At 42.7% G+C, this 12,608-nt stretch overlaps 1 protein-coding gene across 1 annotated transcript; it reads right to left on the bottom strand.

Moving 5' to 3' along the window:
• Positions 1 to 465: 465 nt before the first annotated feature.
• TRIM31 (tripartite motif containing 31) lies at positions 466 to 12,043 on the bottom strand (the record flags this gene model as incomplete). Its single annotated transcript, XM_081296413.1, has 8 exons — positions 466 to 1,574; positions 2,581 to 2,781; positions 4,987 to 5,061; positions 7,250 to 7,365; positions 7,871 to 7,893; positions 9,923 to 10,153; positions 10,908 to 11,003; positions 11,630 to 12,043. The coding sequence occupies 8 exons, from the start codon at positions 12,041 to 12,043 to the stop codon at positions 1,048 to 1,050; spliced, it is 1,683 nt and encodes a 560-aa protein (XP_081152539.1). The 3' UTR covers positions 466 to 1,047.
• Between the last annotated feature and the right edge of the window lie 565 nt (positions 12,044 to 12,608).

The following is a 12,608-nucleotide window of genomic DNA, read 5'->3' as shown; positions in this document are numbered from 1 at the left end:
TTCTCCTGCAAATTTTCCAAATTGGAAGTTTCTGACTGTATCTTCTGAATCTCTTGTTACTCAGATCTAAATCTGATGAGTTTCAAATTAGTTTTAGTTCTTCTTTATGGAGACAGCTAAGAAATACTACTAACTATGTAGACAGTTAGATTCATTTAATCTCATTTAATTTTTTATAATGATGTAAAATATTTACATTATGTCAAATATACAAAATGACACACACTTGTGCTGAGGATGTGGCTCAGTGAGTTCAGTAAAGGCTGGCAAGCATAAGGCCCTGGGTTTGAAATATTTAGAAAAGACTAATTTCCACCTAATTTTACCCTCCCTCATAGGTAATTTGAATTAGGTTTTGATTTATCCTTCTATTTAAAAAGAAAATAAATATAAGGAAAATGTATATTAATACCCCTCCTTATGTGACATTTAACATACTATGTGTATGGTTACCCACTTAATTTTTTCACTTAACAATATATCTTGGAGGTCATCCCATATTACAACATAAATAGTCCTCATTTGCAAATTGGTGTTAAAGAGGATCTGGCTGAGACAAAGCCCAACATGATGGTTTTCAGACCTCAGGAAAGGATGAGGTCCGGACCAGCAAAGGCTGCATTCAGAGTTACTTGTGCAGGTATGTGCAGCAGGAAAAATGAGGTGGAGGAAAAGAAGGGAGCAGCTCAGGTCAGCTTCTGCACCTTAGTCTCAACTAGGGTTCAAATGCTTTCTCACCTCAGCTTTTTTTAACCATCACTTGTTGAGGGGCATTTGAGTTGCTTCCAATCTTGTTCTATTACAAAAAGTGCTGCAATGGATAGCCTTATGTATAGTCTTTTGGTGTATTTGAGTCTTTCTTCTTGATTCAGACATAGAAAGGGGAAGGGGAACCTGAGAGAAAAATGGAAAATTTTAAATGGGGTCAGAATATCAGAATGTTTGGAAAGGGCTCCAGGAAGCCTAGCTTCAATGGGACTAGCTGCAGCGCATCCCAAAATGGGGAGTTAGAAGGGAAGAGACGGAGAGAAAGGAAAGGGAACAACTCTAGGGATTCAGGGAGATTTGGGTGCCAGGGTACAGGAGCTGGAAAAAGGGGAAGATCTGCCCAGCGAAGGAGGCGTGAAAGGTATAGATGTGCTTGCTTGTGGTGCTGTCAAAGAAGACGATCTTCCCGCGTGCGTGGTCCACGAAGATGCCCACTTTGTTCGGACGGATGGGGAGGTTCTCCCGGGTACCACCATCGGTGAGCGCCTCGCACCCAATGCTTGTGATACGCAGCGTCCAGAGGCCTGCCAAGGGCTCCACAAGCAGACAACCGCGTCTTGACACTAGCTCCGAGGCCACGCCCACCAGACAGCCTCCGCGTTCCCTCCCTTGAAGCTCCGCCTCCCAGGCCTGGCAGCCAGAAGAAATGCCTGGAGAGCCCAGTACACAACGAAAAGGGTAGAAGCACTCGGGGTTGGCGGGCTCCTCCGACCTGCGCGGGAAGTGGAGGGCCAGAGTTACTGTCTTTAGATCCTGGGAAAGGATGAGGTCTGGGTGGGCCGAGGCCGCATCCAGTGTCACAGGGGCTGTGGGAAAATGAGGAGAAAGAGGGAGAGAGTCAAGTTGTTCAACCCCAAATTCTGAGCTTCCCCAGATGCAGCTGGAAACAGATTTCCTCTCCCCAGGCACAACCCTAGCCATAGGAGAAGTCCTAGGCCTATCCCCCCCTTAAAGTCCATCCCTAATTTCATCATGTGCTGTTCTGTGGGTGCAGAGGGGAGCTCCCTGCTGCTGATGGTGGTGGGATCATTTCAACAATCAAAGATGAGAGATCATCTCTTCCTTCCTCATTTCCCATGGTCCCTGATTGAGGCTAGTATGAGATGTTGAGGCTCAGACTTTATGAGCTTAAGTAATTTTTCCAAAGTGAAGTCCCTCAAACACAAGAATGAAGAGGAAGTTTGGAACACAGAAGGAATATTCAGAATCTCCTGACATCAGTCCCACATTGAGGATTCAAACATTCAGGCACAGTTTACCAAGGCTAGAAGGCTCCCCATCCACCCTCCACAACGGTTTGAGTAGTGGGGACTTTCTGATGATTTGTAATCTTAATCTTTGATGCAATATTAATTTTCCATTGCTACATGTGGGCATTTGGGTGAGATGGAGGATGTGGGAATGCAGGTAAGAGCGACAGCGGTCAGGCTCATGGGGAGGGTTAGGATCTTGACCCAAGCAGGCCTTACTCATCTTTGGCCTTGTGCCTGAACTACTGTCACTCAAATAGTTTAAAAAGAGGAGCGGCGGTGTAGTCAGGGAGGGAATCAGAGGGAGACAGTGGTAGGGACTACGTTTATCCTCTAGGGGGCACCATAGCCAAAGTGATAGGAGAAGCCAAGAATGAGGCCAGAGCTCCGAGGGTCCAAGGTTGCCTTTTCCTTTCGTTTCACTAAAGAACGCGTTCATCCTTCTCCAGCCTTCACCACCACCCGCATCTTCCCTATCAGTAGCCCAGGCCTCTCCCCGACTTTCCACTCCCTCGACGCGACTCTGCTCAACCAGGGACCATGATCGCCTTCAGCCACTCACTCAGCACCACTTTGAACCGCTCAGTAATCTCAGCGCCAAAGCTCCCCGCTCCGTTTCCAGGAACTTCAACATAAGTCTCCCTGCTTCCGGCCAGAAGTGATGCTGAAGGGGCGGCTTCCCCAGCAAAGGGAGCCCCAAATAAGGCGTGGGTTGGAGTTGCGGGGAAGGGATTCGATGGCCCCGGCTTAATTGTTTCGTCCCCTTTGAGGAAGAAGGAGAAGGAAAGTAGAAAAGATGTCAGTAAGCGTCAGCAATGAATCTCCATCGCCAAATGTGCGGCTGAGTTCTACCTACAGCAGGAGGGACCTAGGCTAAATTCAAGAAACAGGTTAGGTTATGAACTCCCATTTTTACCCCGTATACAGATTGCTGAATCACATCATTTACACTTCCATTGATTTACACATTGCCATTCTAGTGTCTGTTGTATTCTGCTGCCTTTCCTATCCTCTACTATCCCCCCTCCCCTCCCCTCCCCTCCCCTCTACTCTCTCTACCCCCTCTACTGTAAATCATGGGCAAACGGATCCGGGGGCCCAGTATTTCCTGTAATTTGGAAAGTAGAGAAGACTCATGAGATGCCTGTCTGCCACCCATATCTGCCCATGCAATATGTGGCACCTGGTATATTCAAGAACTATAGATTCCACAGCACCCCATCCCCCAATCTCTTTTTAAGGTGTCTCTAAACCCCTCTTTCTGTTGTTTTCCTATTCTCCTATTTGAGTAGTGGGGAGTTTCTGCTGATTTGTAATCTCAATCTCAGGTAGGTACTGAGAGCATTGATTCATTCCACCTAGTTCTGACAGGAGAGGGTGGCCTGCATGTTAGGAAATTTCAGTGTATTCTGGGTCAGTTCAGTGTATTCCCGACGGTGGGTGGAAAGAGCATTCCTCCAGTAGACTTGGAGGTCCTCTCACTACTCCACAGGAAAATCCCAGGGTTTGGAGTAGACTCCTAGTTGAAAAAGATGACTCTGGATTATTTTTCTCTAAAAGACACCCTAGGAATTAGGGAGAGAAAACAAAAAAGTTTTTTGAGGCACATGCCATGCCAGCCAAGCACTCTACCACTGAGCCATGTACCCAGACCCAAATTTAGTTTTAATAACCAGGAACTGCATATTAAAAACAAATTCAAATAGTCAGCTAGGAGTAGTGGTGCAAATCTGTAGTAGTCCCAGCAACCAAGGAAGGTGAGGCAGGAGAATTGTAAGTTTGAGGACTGGCAACTCAGTGAGACCCCATCTCAAAACAAAAGATAAACAGGGATGGGGATGTAGCTCAGTGGTTGAGCACCCCAGGCTTCAATCCTCAGTACCACAACAACAGTCAGTGGTTCTCAGTGAACACCATCCCTGACCCAAGGGGATGACAGACAGAAGGAGACTTTCCTACTGGTCCATAATGCTAGAACTTGGGATGTTGAACACTCAACAGGGTACAAGTCAGGGAACACAGCAAACACTTACCCTCTTCAAAGGTCAGTATCTCCTCTTGTGGAATGCTAGTAGAATAGAATCTCTAAATCCTGCTGACTTTGGAATGAACAGTGTCATTTCTGGCTTTGGAGAAGTGAATTCTATATATATATATATATATATATATATATATATATATATATATATATATATATATATTTATTTATTTTTTAAGTTGTAGTTGGACACAATACCTTTATTTTATTTACTTTTATGTAGTGTTGAGGAACAAACCCAGGCCTCACACTTGCTAGGCAAGTGCTCTACCTCTGAGCCACAACCCCAGTCCATGAATTCTTATTCTATTTCACTTAAAATCACATGGCCCAAGAAACCTAGCTCTTCTCTGGAATTCCAGGGAGCTTCATTGTAAATTGCAGGTAATAACATCTACCTTGGGGGATAGTTGTAGGGTTTGCAATCTTGGAAATGGGATGCTCAGAACATAGTGGGTCTTTAAGAAATGATAATTCTAGTGTTACCATCAGGTTGGCAGAACCATTTCTACTGATTTCAGTACAAGCTGTTATGACAATTATTCTCCATCTCTGAATTATTCTAACATCACATCCATAGTAGTTTGCCCAGAAACCTAGGCCCAGCAGGTCAGCTAATACTACAAAGAGTCGCCTCCTCTGCTTCCTTGTCTCACTTTTTTTTTTCCTCTGCCTCTAAGCAATGAAGAATCCTAAATTTTAGAAGTATTCAAAAGTAATAGAAATCCATTACTTTTGAATACTTCTAAAATTTAGGATTGTCACTATGTTGTGAATTACCTAAGTTTAAATAAATAAAACATGTGAGTCTGTTCTTCTCAATTGGTTCAATTAGCATTCACCCAGGGAGCCTTTTTGAACCCAAAGAGAGAGTTCTTCCCCTTTACATTTCTCACTTGCCCCAAATGACAGGAAGCAGCCATCACTTACAGTTCTGCTTGTCTTTTTCATTCATGCCTTTGAGGAATCTGTTTTTATCTTTCTTCCCATTAGCCTGGAGGTTATCTAGGGGTAGAAAATGCAAAGAAATGGAGTTGAGGGAGGTGAAACAGGAAGCAGGACTACACAGCTTGGCACTGACTTGAAATTTGAGATGCTTGGGACAAGTGGGAGATGGATTTCTCTCTCATATTCTGGTTTTTAAATTTTAAATTTTATTTTTGGACTGAAAATTGAAGTTAGGGGCTGAGTTACATCCTCAGACCTTTTATTTATTTATTTTTATTTTGAGACAGGTTTTCCCTAAATTGCTGGGGTTAGCCTTTGATCCTCCTGCCTCACCCTCCCCAGTTGCTAGGATTATCGTCATGTGTAACCACACCCAGCTTGTCTCTCAAATTCTTAGTGAACCAAGAAGATACTAAAATATAGAAGTGTCCTTTGTGCTTCCGTGCAGTGATTCTTTAGCCCAGCACTATCCAGTAGAAACACAGTAGAAGCCACAAATATGAACCACTTAATTTTAAATTTTCTAGTAGTCATATTAAAAAAGTAAATGAAATTGGTGAAATTAATTTTAAAGTATGTTTTATTTAACTCAGTATTTTCAAAATGCTGTCATTTTAACATATAGAATAAAAATGTATTGCTAGCTGAATACCTTTAGTCTCAGCTATTCAGGAAGCCAAGGTAGGTGGATCACTTGAGTTCACAAATTTGAAACCAGCCTGGGCAACAAAGTGAGACTCTGTCTCAATTAAAAAAAGTATTGTAGAGCTAGGGATATATCTCAGTTGGTTGAGTGCCTGCCAAGCATGTACAAGACCTCGGGTTCAATCCCCAACACCATAAATTTTATACACACACACACACACACACACACACATATATTCTACATTCTAGATTCTTTTTTTTTTTTTTTTTTTGAGACAGAGTCTTGCTTAGTTGCTGAGGCTGACCTCAAACTTGGATCTTCCTGTCTCCATTTCCTAGGAAGCTAGGATTACAGGCATGTGCCATTGCACCAGCTTACAGTTTATTTTCATACCAAGTCTTCAGAAATTGGTATGCATTCTAAACCTGTAGCGCATTTGGACAAACTACATTTCAGAGCTGACAACACATCCTGAAGTAAATGTGGATGGAATGTGGACTTTTGTGATAGTTCTAAGTAGAGGACTCTTATATTAAAACTATCTTTACTCCCAACTTAGACAACACAGTTTTGCAAGGAAGGGAGTCTTTACTGACGCCAAACCTGCTTCCCTGTTGCAAACCCAGATAAGATTTTTTCCTTTCTTCTTTCCTTCCTTTCTCCCTCCTTTCCTCATTCCCTCCCTCCCTCCCTCCCTCTCTCTCTCTCTCTCTCTCTCTCTCTCTCTCTCTCTCTCTCTCTCTCTCTTTCATACCAGGGATTGAACCAGGGACTCTTAACCAGTGAGCCACATCCCCAACCCTTTTTATTTTTTTATTTTGAGACAGAGTCCTGATAAGTTGCTTAGGGCCTCACTAGGTTGTTGAGGCTGGCCTTGGGCTTATGATCTTCCTGCCTCAGTCCCCTGAGTTCTGAAATTAAAGACATGTACCACCATGCCCTGCCCGGGCAAGTTTAAAAAAAATTTAAAAAATTTTAGTTGTAGATGGACATAATACTTTTATATTATTTATTTATGTGGTGCTGAGGATCAAACCCAGAGCCCTACGCACGTGAGGAAAGCACTCTACTACTGAGCCACAATTCTAGCCCTAGATAAGGTTTTGAAGAATATTTGACCAACTATCTAAAGTCCAAGTTGTTCACTTGGTGTTCTGGATGATTTCTGTTTCCTCAGGAGGGAGGAAAAAGGATTTTCCCAAAATGTCATTGACTTTTAATTGAGATTCACTTCTGTACTCAGGAAGAACCACTGGTTGTAGATCTCACAGTCCCTGCTTGAAGTCTTGGGAAAGTAGTATCCTGTCTCCTCTCTGGTCCCCCAGAAATAGTCACTTACGGTTTAAGTCAAAGCCCCTTCTAGTGGCTGTCATGAGTCAGGGAGGCAAATAAATAACATAGTATGAAGATAGAGTTAGAATTGCCTGAAAGGAAGCATAGCAATACTTGGAAACTGCCCAACAGAGATCCTAGCATTTGAAGGTCCCACTAATTATTACTGGCATGTAAGAGTTACAGTTCAGCTTCTGGGGGGGCAGGGTGATGGGGAGAGAATCCCCAGAGGCAGGTGACTGAAGGAGGTGACAGCCAGTTCCATACCTTCAAATTTCTTCATGTTCTCTATGATGGAGTCATGTCTTGATTTTGCTTCACTGAGTTTTTTCTCCAGGTGTGGAGGAATCAGGGTTGGATTGAGAAATTGAAATTCTTCACTCCTATGAAGTCGTGGCAGGTGATGGTGAGATCAGGGGATGGGATGTGGGGGAGGGAGGACCTAGTGACATGCATAAGAGGAGATGGAGGCCTGGCTGGTGTGAGTCAGGGGCCAGGGCTAGAGCTACAGAGCTGGACAGAGGTGGGGCTTGAGGAAATATGAAAACGAAGGTGGGAGTTGGAGACAGAGGAGAGACCAGAACAGGGGCAGGGAAATCTAGTAGGGGACTCAGGAGCCACCTAGTTGAGCAAGGGGGCATACAGAAGGTGCCAGAAAATAGGAGAATCTGTGCTGAAGAACTAGGAAGTTGACAAAAAGCTTCTTTTTCTTTCTTTTTTTTTTTTAAACCAACCAACCCTATGCTAAGGCTCAGGCATTCCCCATCTTCAATCTAAATAGTTGACTGCAAAATTAGAGTGGAGATATTTGGGAGGGAAAAATGTTGAGTGTGTTTGAATATATGTTGAGTACTGTATGCATGATGCATGTGGGTTGGCCCATCGTACCTGTGCAGGATAACTCTGATGTCCTAGAAGAGAAAGAGAGCACAGCTTTAGTGTGTAGCTGACCACAGGGCCAAAGTGAAGCTTCCCACCCTGCTAGAGATGGAGTGAGAAACCTTCCAATTCCCTCACTCTTCCCATCTGCCCTGGAGAGCTACTCCAAGAAACACCTCATATACCAGTAGACAAGAAAGTGGTTAGACTGAGTGAAGATGAGGAGAAGAAACACTGAGATTCTGAGAATTAATTTTGTCTCTGATACTAAACCAAGGACAGGAGAGAGGCTGGAATGGCTTTGCATAATCTTTTCCTTTCTCTGTGTGTGGGTTGGGGGTGGGGTGGGGGATGGGGAAGAGAGAATGAGAGAGAGAGAGAGAGAGAGAGAGAGAGAGAGAGATTTCTTGAAAGAAAGAAAGAAAAACTTATAGGCAAAGGAGATGAATTCAGGTGTGATCATCTCATCTAATTTTGTGCATCACCTAGACCTACGCTGTCCAATATGGTAGCCACTGCACAGCCACTTATGGCTATTAACACTTGAAACAAGGCTAGTGTGACAATAAACCACATTTTTAACTTAATTGAATTTTCACTAATTAAAATTTAAATTAAAAACTGAAGCAGGAGTAAAATTCTTTTTCCATGGAACACAACTTTATTGATTTGGTAGGATTACATTTTATTTCAACAACTGACAATTTAGCCTCTGAACTGAGATGTACTAAAGGTGCAAAATATATATTAGAAGTCAAAAACTCAGTACCCCCCCCCCAAAAAAAAATTCTCAGAATGTAATACCTCAAAAATATGGAGAAAGGGGATGGTGCTATAGCTCAGTGGCAGAGTGCTTGCCTAGTATGCATGAGGTACTGGGTTCAATCCTCAGCACCACATAAAAATAAACAAATAAAATAAAGGCATTCTGTCCATCTAAACTACAAAAATTTAAAAAAATATGGAGAACAGGATGAAATAACTTTTAGACATTGAGTTAACTAAATATTTTCTTAAAATTTATTTCATTAGTTTCTTTTTTACCTTTTTAATGTGGTTACTAGAAAAATTTAAGTTAGATACATGTCTTGCAGTGCATTTTTAAATCACATTATATAGTTCACATTATATTTTAAATTACACATGTGACCCACATTATACTGCTAAATTATGTATGTGGCTTACATGTCTGTGCTAGAGGTAATAAGATTGGGGTAAATCCAAATAAAAACTACACTGAGTTTTTATCTTACCCAACTTAGAATGTCAGCCATCAAGAATATAAACAATAATAAATTATGGCAAGTATGTGGAGAAAAAAGAACACTTTTACATTATTGGTAAGACTGTAAATAAATACAACCAGTATAGAAATCAGTATGGAGGTTCCTCAAAAGACTAGGAATAGAACGACAACATTACCCAGCTATCTCACTGATTGATGTCTATCCTAAAGCATAAAAGACTTCATATTATAATCATATATGCATTGTCATATTTATAGCAGTATAATCATGTTCACCTAACTATGAAAACAGAGTAGGTGGTCATCAATGAATGAATGGATGAAGAAAATAAGGTATATATATGCACGATGGAGTATTATTCAACCATAAAAAATGAAATTGTTTCATTTGAAGGAAATAGATGGAACTTGAGAACATCATGTTAAGCAAAATAAGCCAAACTTGGAAAGTCAAGGTTCATATGTTTTCTCTCACATGTGCAAGCAAGAGAGGGAAAAGGAAAAGAAATGTTGTGTGGGGAGGATCTCATGAAAACTGAAAGGAGATCAGTAGAATTAAGAAAAGAGATCAGAATAAGGGAAGAGGGGAAGGAAAGAGAAATACTGGAGAATAATATTGGCCAAATTATATTGTTATATTGTGTGCATGCATGAATATGTACAATGAATCCCACCATTATGTACAACTATAATTTACCAAAAAAGAAAAAAAAAAAGATGATTGGGGCAATCTCCAGTATTCTGCCAGGTGGTCCATGCTCTGACTAGGGATAGACTGCTACCTGTCCACAGTTCTGCCCCCAAAGGACTCTCACCTCCAGCAGCTGACTAGGAAGCATTTGCTGCTTGACCTTCAAGGAATCAATGAGCTTCTTGAGGGTGGTCAGCTGCAACTCCATTGAAGCCATGAAGAGTTTCCTGTGCTCTGTCCCCTCCTGCTCCAGCCAATGGAGCCGGGACAGGAGGAAATTCTTCTCCTCCTCAAGGACCTGCTGCAGGTGCCTGAATTCCCCAAGGATCTTTATCCTCTCAAAATTTGCATGGTTCTGGTGGCAAGAGAAAGGGACACAGAGATGAGAGGGTAGCCTCCAATATCTGCCCAGGCCACTGTATTCAATTTTAAGTGTATTAAGTTTATACTGAGTGCCAGAGCAGAACCGTGTGCTGTGACAGACCTGTAGGAAAGGAGAGGTGAGAAGAATGAACTTTAAAAGCACTTCCTATGTTCTTTGTTTTAGGCTAAGTTATGTTTCATCATTTTCACCTTTAAGGACCTCAGTGTCTAAAACTCACATTTTCAGAAGGCTGTCAGGTTATAATCTGCTGTCACATAATTTTTCCTTGGACATGCCAACAAAACAAGACACCTAAAAGTGTTGGGTGATACCACAGTCTCTCATTTCGAACTTGAGAATCCGTCTCTTGTTAGTCATGGCCTCCTTAGGCAGAGCTTAGTTAAAAGCCAGTATTTCTGATTTTAAGACCAGTGCAGGTTTTCCTTTTACCAACTGTGGGGCCGGTGTCAGAGGCAAGCTGCCTACCTGCTCTGTGAAAGCAAGGTGGATCACCCAGCTGCTGCACCCTGGCAGGTCAAGTTCTTAGAGGAGAGGGCGTGAACACACTTAGCCCGCAGGTCACATTCTCTGTCCCCACCCAGGGCTGCTCCTCCTATACACTGTCTCTTTCTGCCCCAGTTTTTGTCACAGAACCTTTTTTGGAGGGTGAGAATAATAAAGAGTTTAGGATCTTCTACAGAGATGTTTCTGTTTCCAGGGACCATGGGATGGAGTTTTTCCTTACCATAAAATCATTGATCTTCCATTCGCCTTGCTCCTTCTTTTGTACTATCTCCTTCTCTGTTTGCTGCAAGATCTCAACCTGAGATTGAATCTTCACCTGTGGGGAGGGGGGTCCTTTTTGTAGGTTGTGCCTGAGTTCTCTTCTCATTAAATCCCTCTGAGTCTCTCAGAGGAGCAGGTATGATTGACTCTCCAGGGAGTCCTAATATAATTATTAAAAGCACCCCCCCCACTTTCTTTCTCAAGCTGGGGGGAGGAGTGGGATAATGGGAAAAGATGGAGCCTTAGTGAATGACCTAAGAGAGAAAAATGTTATTTATGACTAATTAGAATTAATATTTGCAGGGTGCTTTGGCATCATCAAAGAACTCCCACAAACTTGCCCTGATTTGCCCTATCAACAATTTTAAGACATAGGTTTTGTTTGGATCATTTGAAACTTGAGGCACCTGAGGTTGGGAGAGGTAAAGAGTTTCCTTGAAGGTTATAAGGATACACAGGAGTCAGAACTTGAGCCCAAACCTTCTGAGCCAGAATTCAAGTCCTGTCCAGTCTTCATGGTGCATTGCATTGGGCAGCATCCCTCCCCCCACCATGGCTGACTGAATTGCCCATTTAAGAGCAAAGGGTGATACAAACCACCTGGAAGAGGTAACAGTTTACAGATCCCCACTAAAGTCCTCTTCTGATGTAGGGAGCAGAGAAGGGCCCCCAGATGCCTACCTGATATTTCTGGGCAGCTTCTTCTATCAAACTGTCATTATGCGTTCGGTGGTCCTCGGATTCACAACACATCACACAGAGGAAATTCCCACTGTGCTCACAGAAGTAATAGAGCTTCTCTCCATGCCTCTGACATTTCAGCTTGTCCCTTTCTGGTTGCTCCTCAGAAGCACTCATAGCTTGGATTTTCTTCACCAGATTTACCAGCAGCCAGTTGGGCCTGAATGTTTTGTTCACAGAACTGTTGCAGAGGGGACATTTGAAAAAACTGCCTGATGCTTCCCCAATCCGTGTGATGCATCTGTTGCAGAAATTGTGTCCACAGTCGATGGTGACTGGGTCCTGCAGAAAGTCTGTGCAGATGGGGCAGATTACTTCCTCCTGCAGTTGGCTGGAAAACTGTTGGCTGGCCATGAGTGAATAGAAGGCTGCTTCAGGTGTTGAAAGTCTGGAAGTCTGCTATGGACACTGGCTCTTAGTAAAGGAGAAGGAAAGAGAGAAGGTGCAGGTCGAAGAGTCTATCAATTCAAAGGATGGGGAAGGAGGAAACAAAGAGGGAGAGAAAAGTAAATGAATGATAGAAAAGAGTAAAAATTCAAATGTCGGGAATATTATAAAGAGAGGAAAATAGAACTATCCAACCTGGCTACCTCTTAAGAACAAATGGATATTGTGAATGTATCTAGGCTGCTTTTGAAATGAGATAAGTTGTCCTGAACTTTGAACTAATTAAGGATATGTTTCAAAGGCAGTTAATTGAGACCAGAAGGACTAGGGCACCAAAGTCCACACAGGAAGTACTTCCCATCAGCTGTGAAGGGACCTGAGGAGGGACTGAGTGAAGCCGGCAATGCTTTGGGCATTCCTTGTAAGCCAAGCCCAAACTTGGGGAGAACACATGGAAAAGAAGGAAGTAGGAAGGGAGGGAGGCAGGAAGGAAGGAAGGGGGATAAGATAATCCTCTATTTTGGGTTTGAAG

This window comes from Spermophilus citellus, assembly GCF_964194105.1.
Source record: "Spermophilus citellus genome assembly, chromosome: 5".
In the NCBI taxonomy this organism is placed as follows: domain Eukaryota; kingdom Metazoa; phylum Chordata; class Mammalia; order Rodentia; family Sciuridae; genus Spermophilus; species Spermophilus citellus.
The sequence above is the reverse complement of the archived record's forward strand: the minus strand, read 5'-3'. Positions and strand labels throughout refer to the sequence as shown.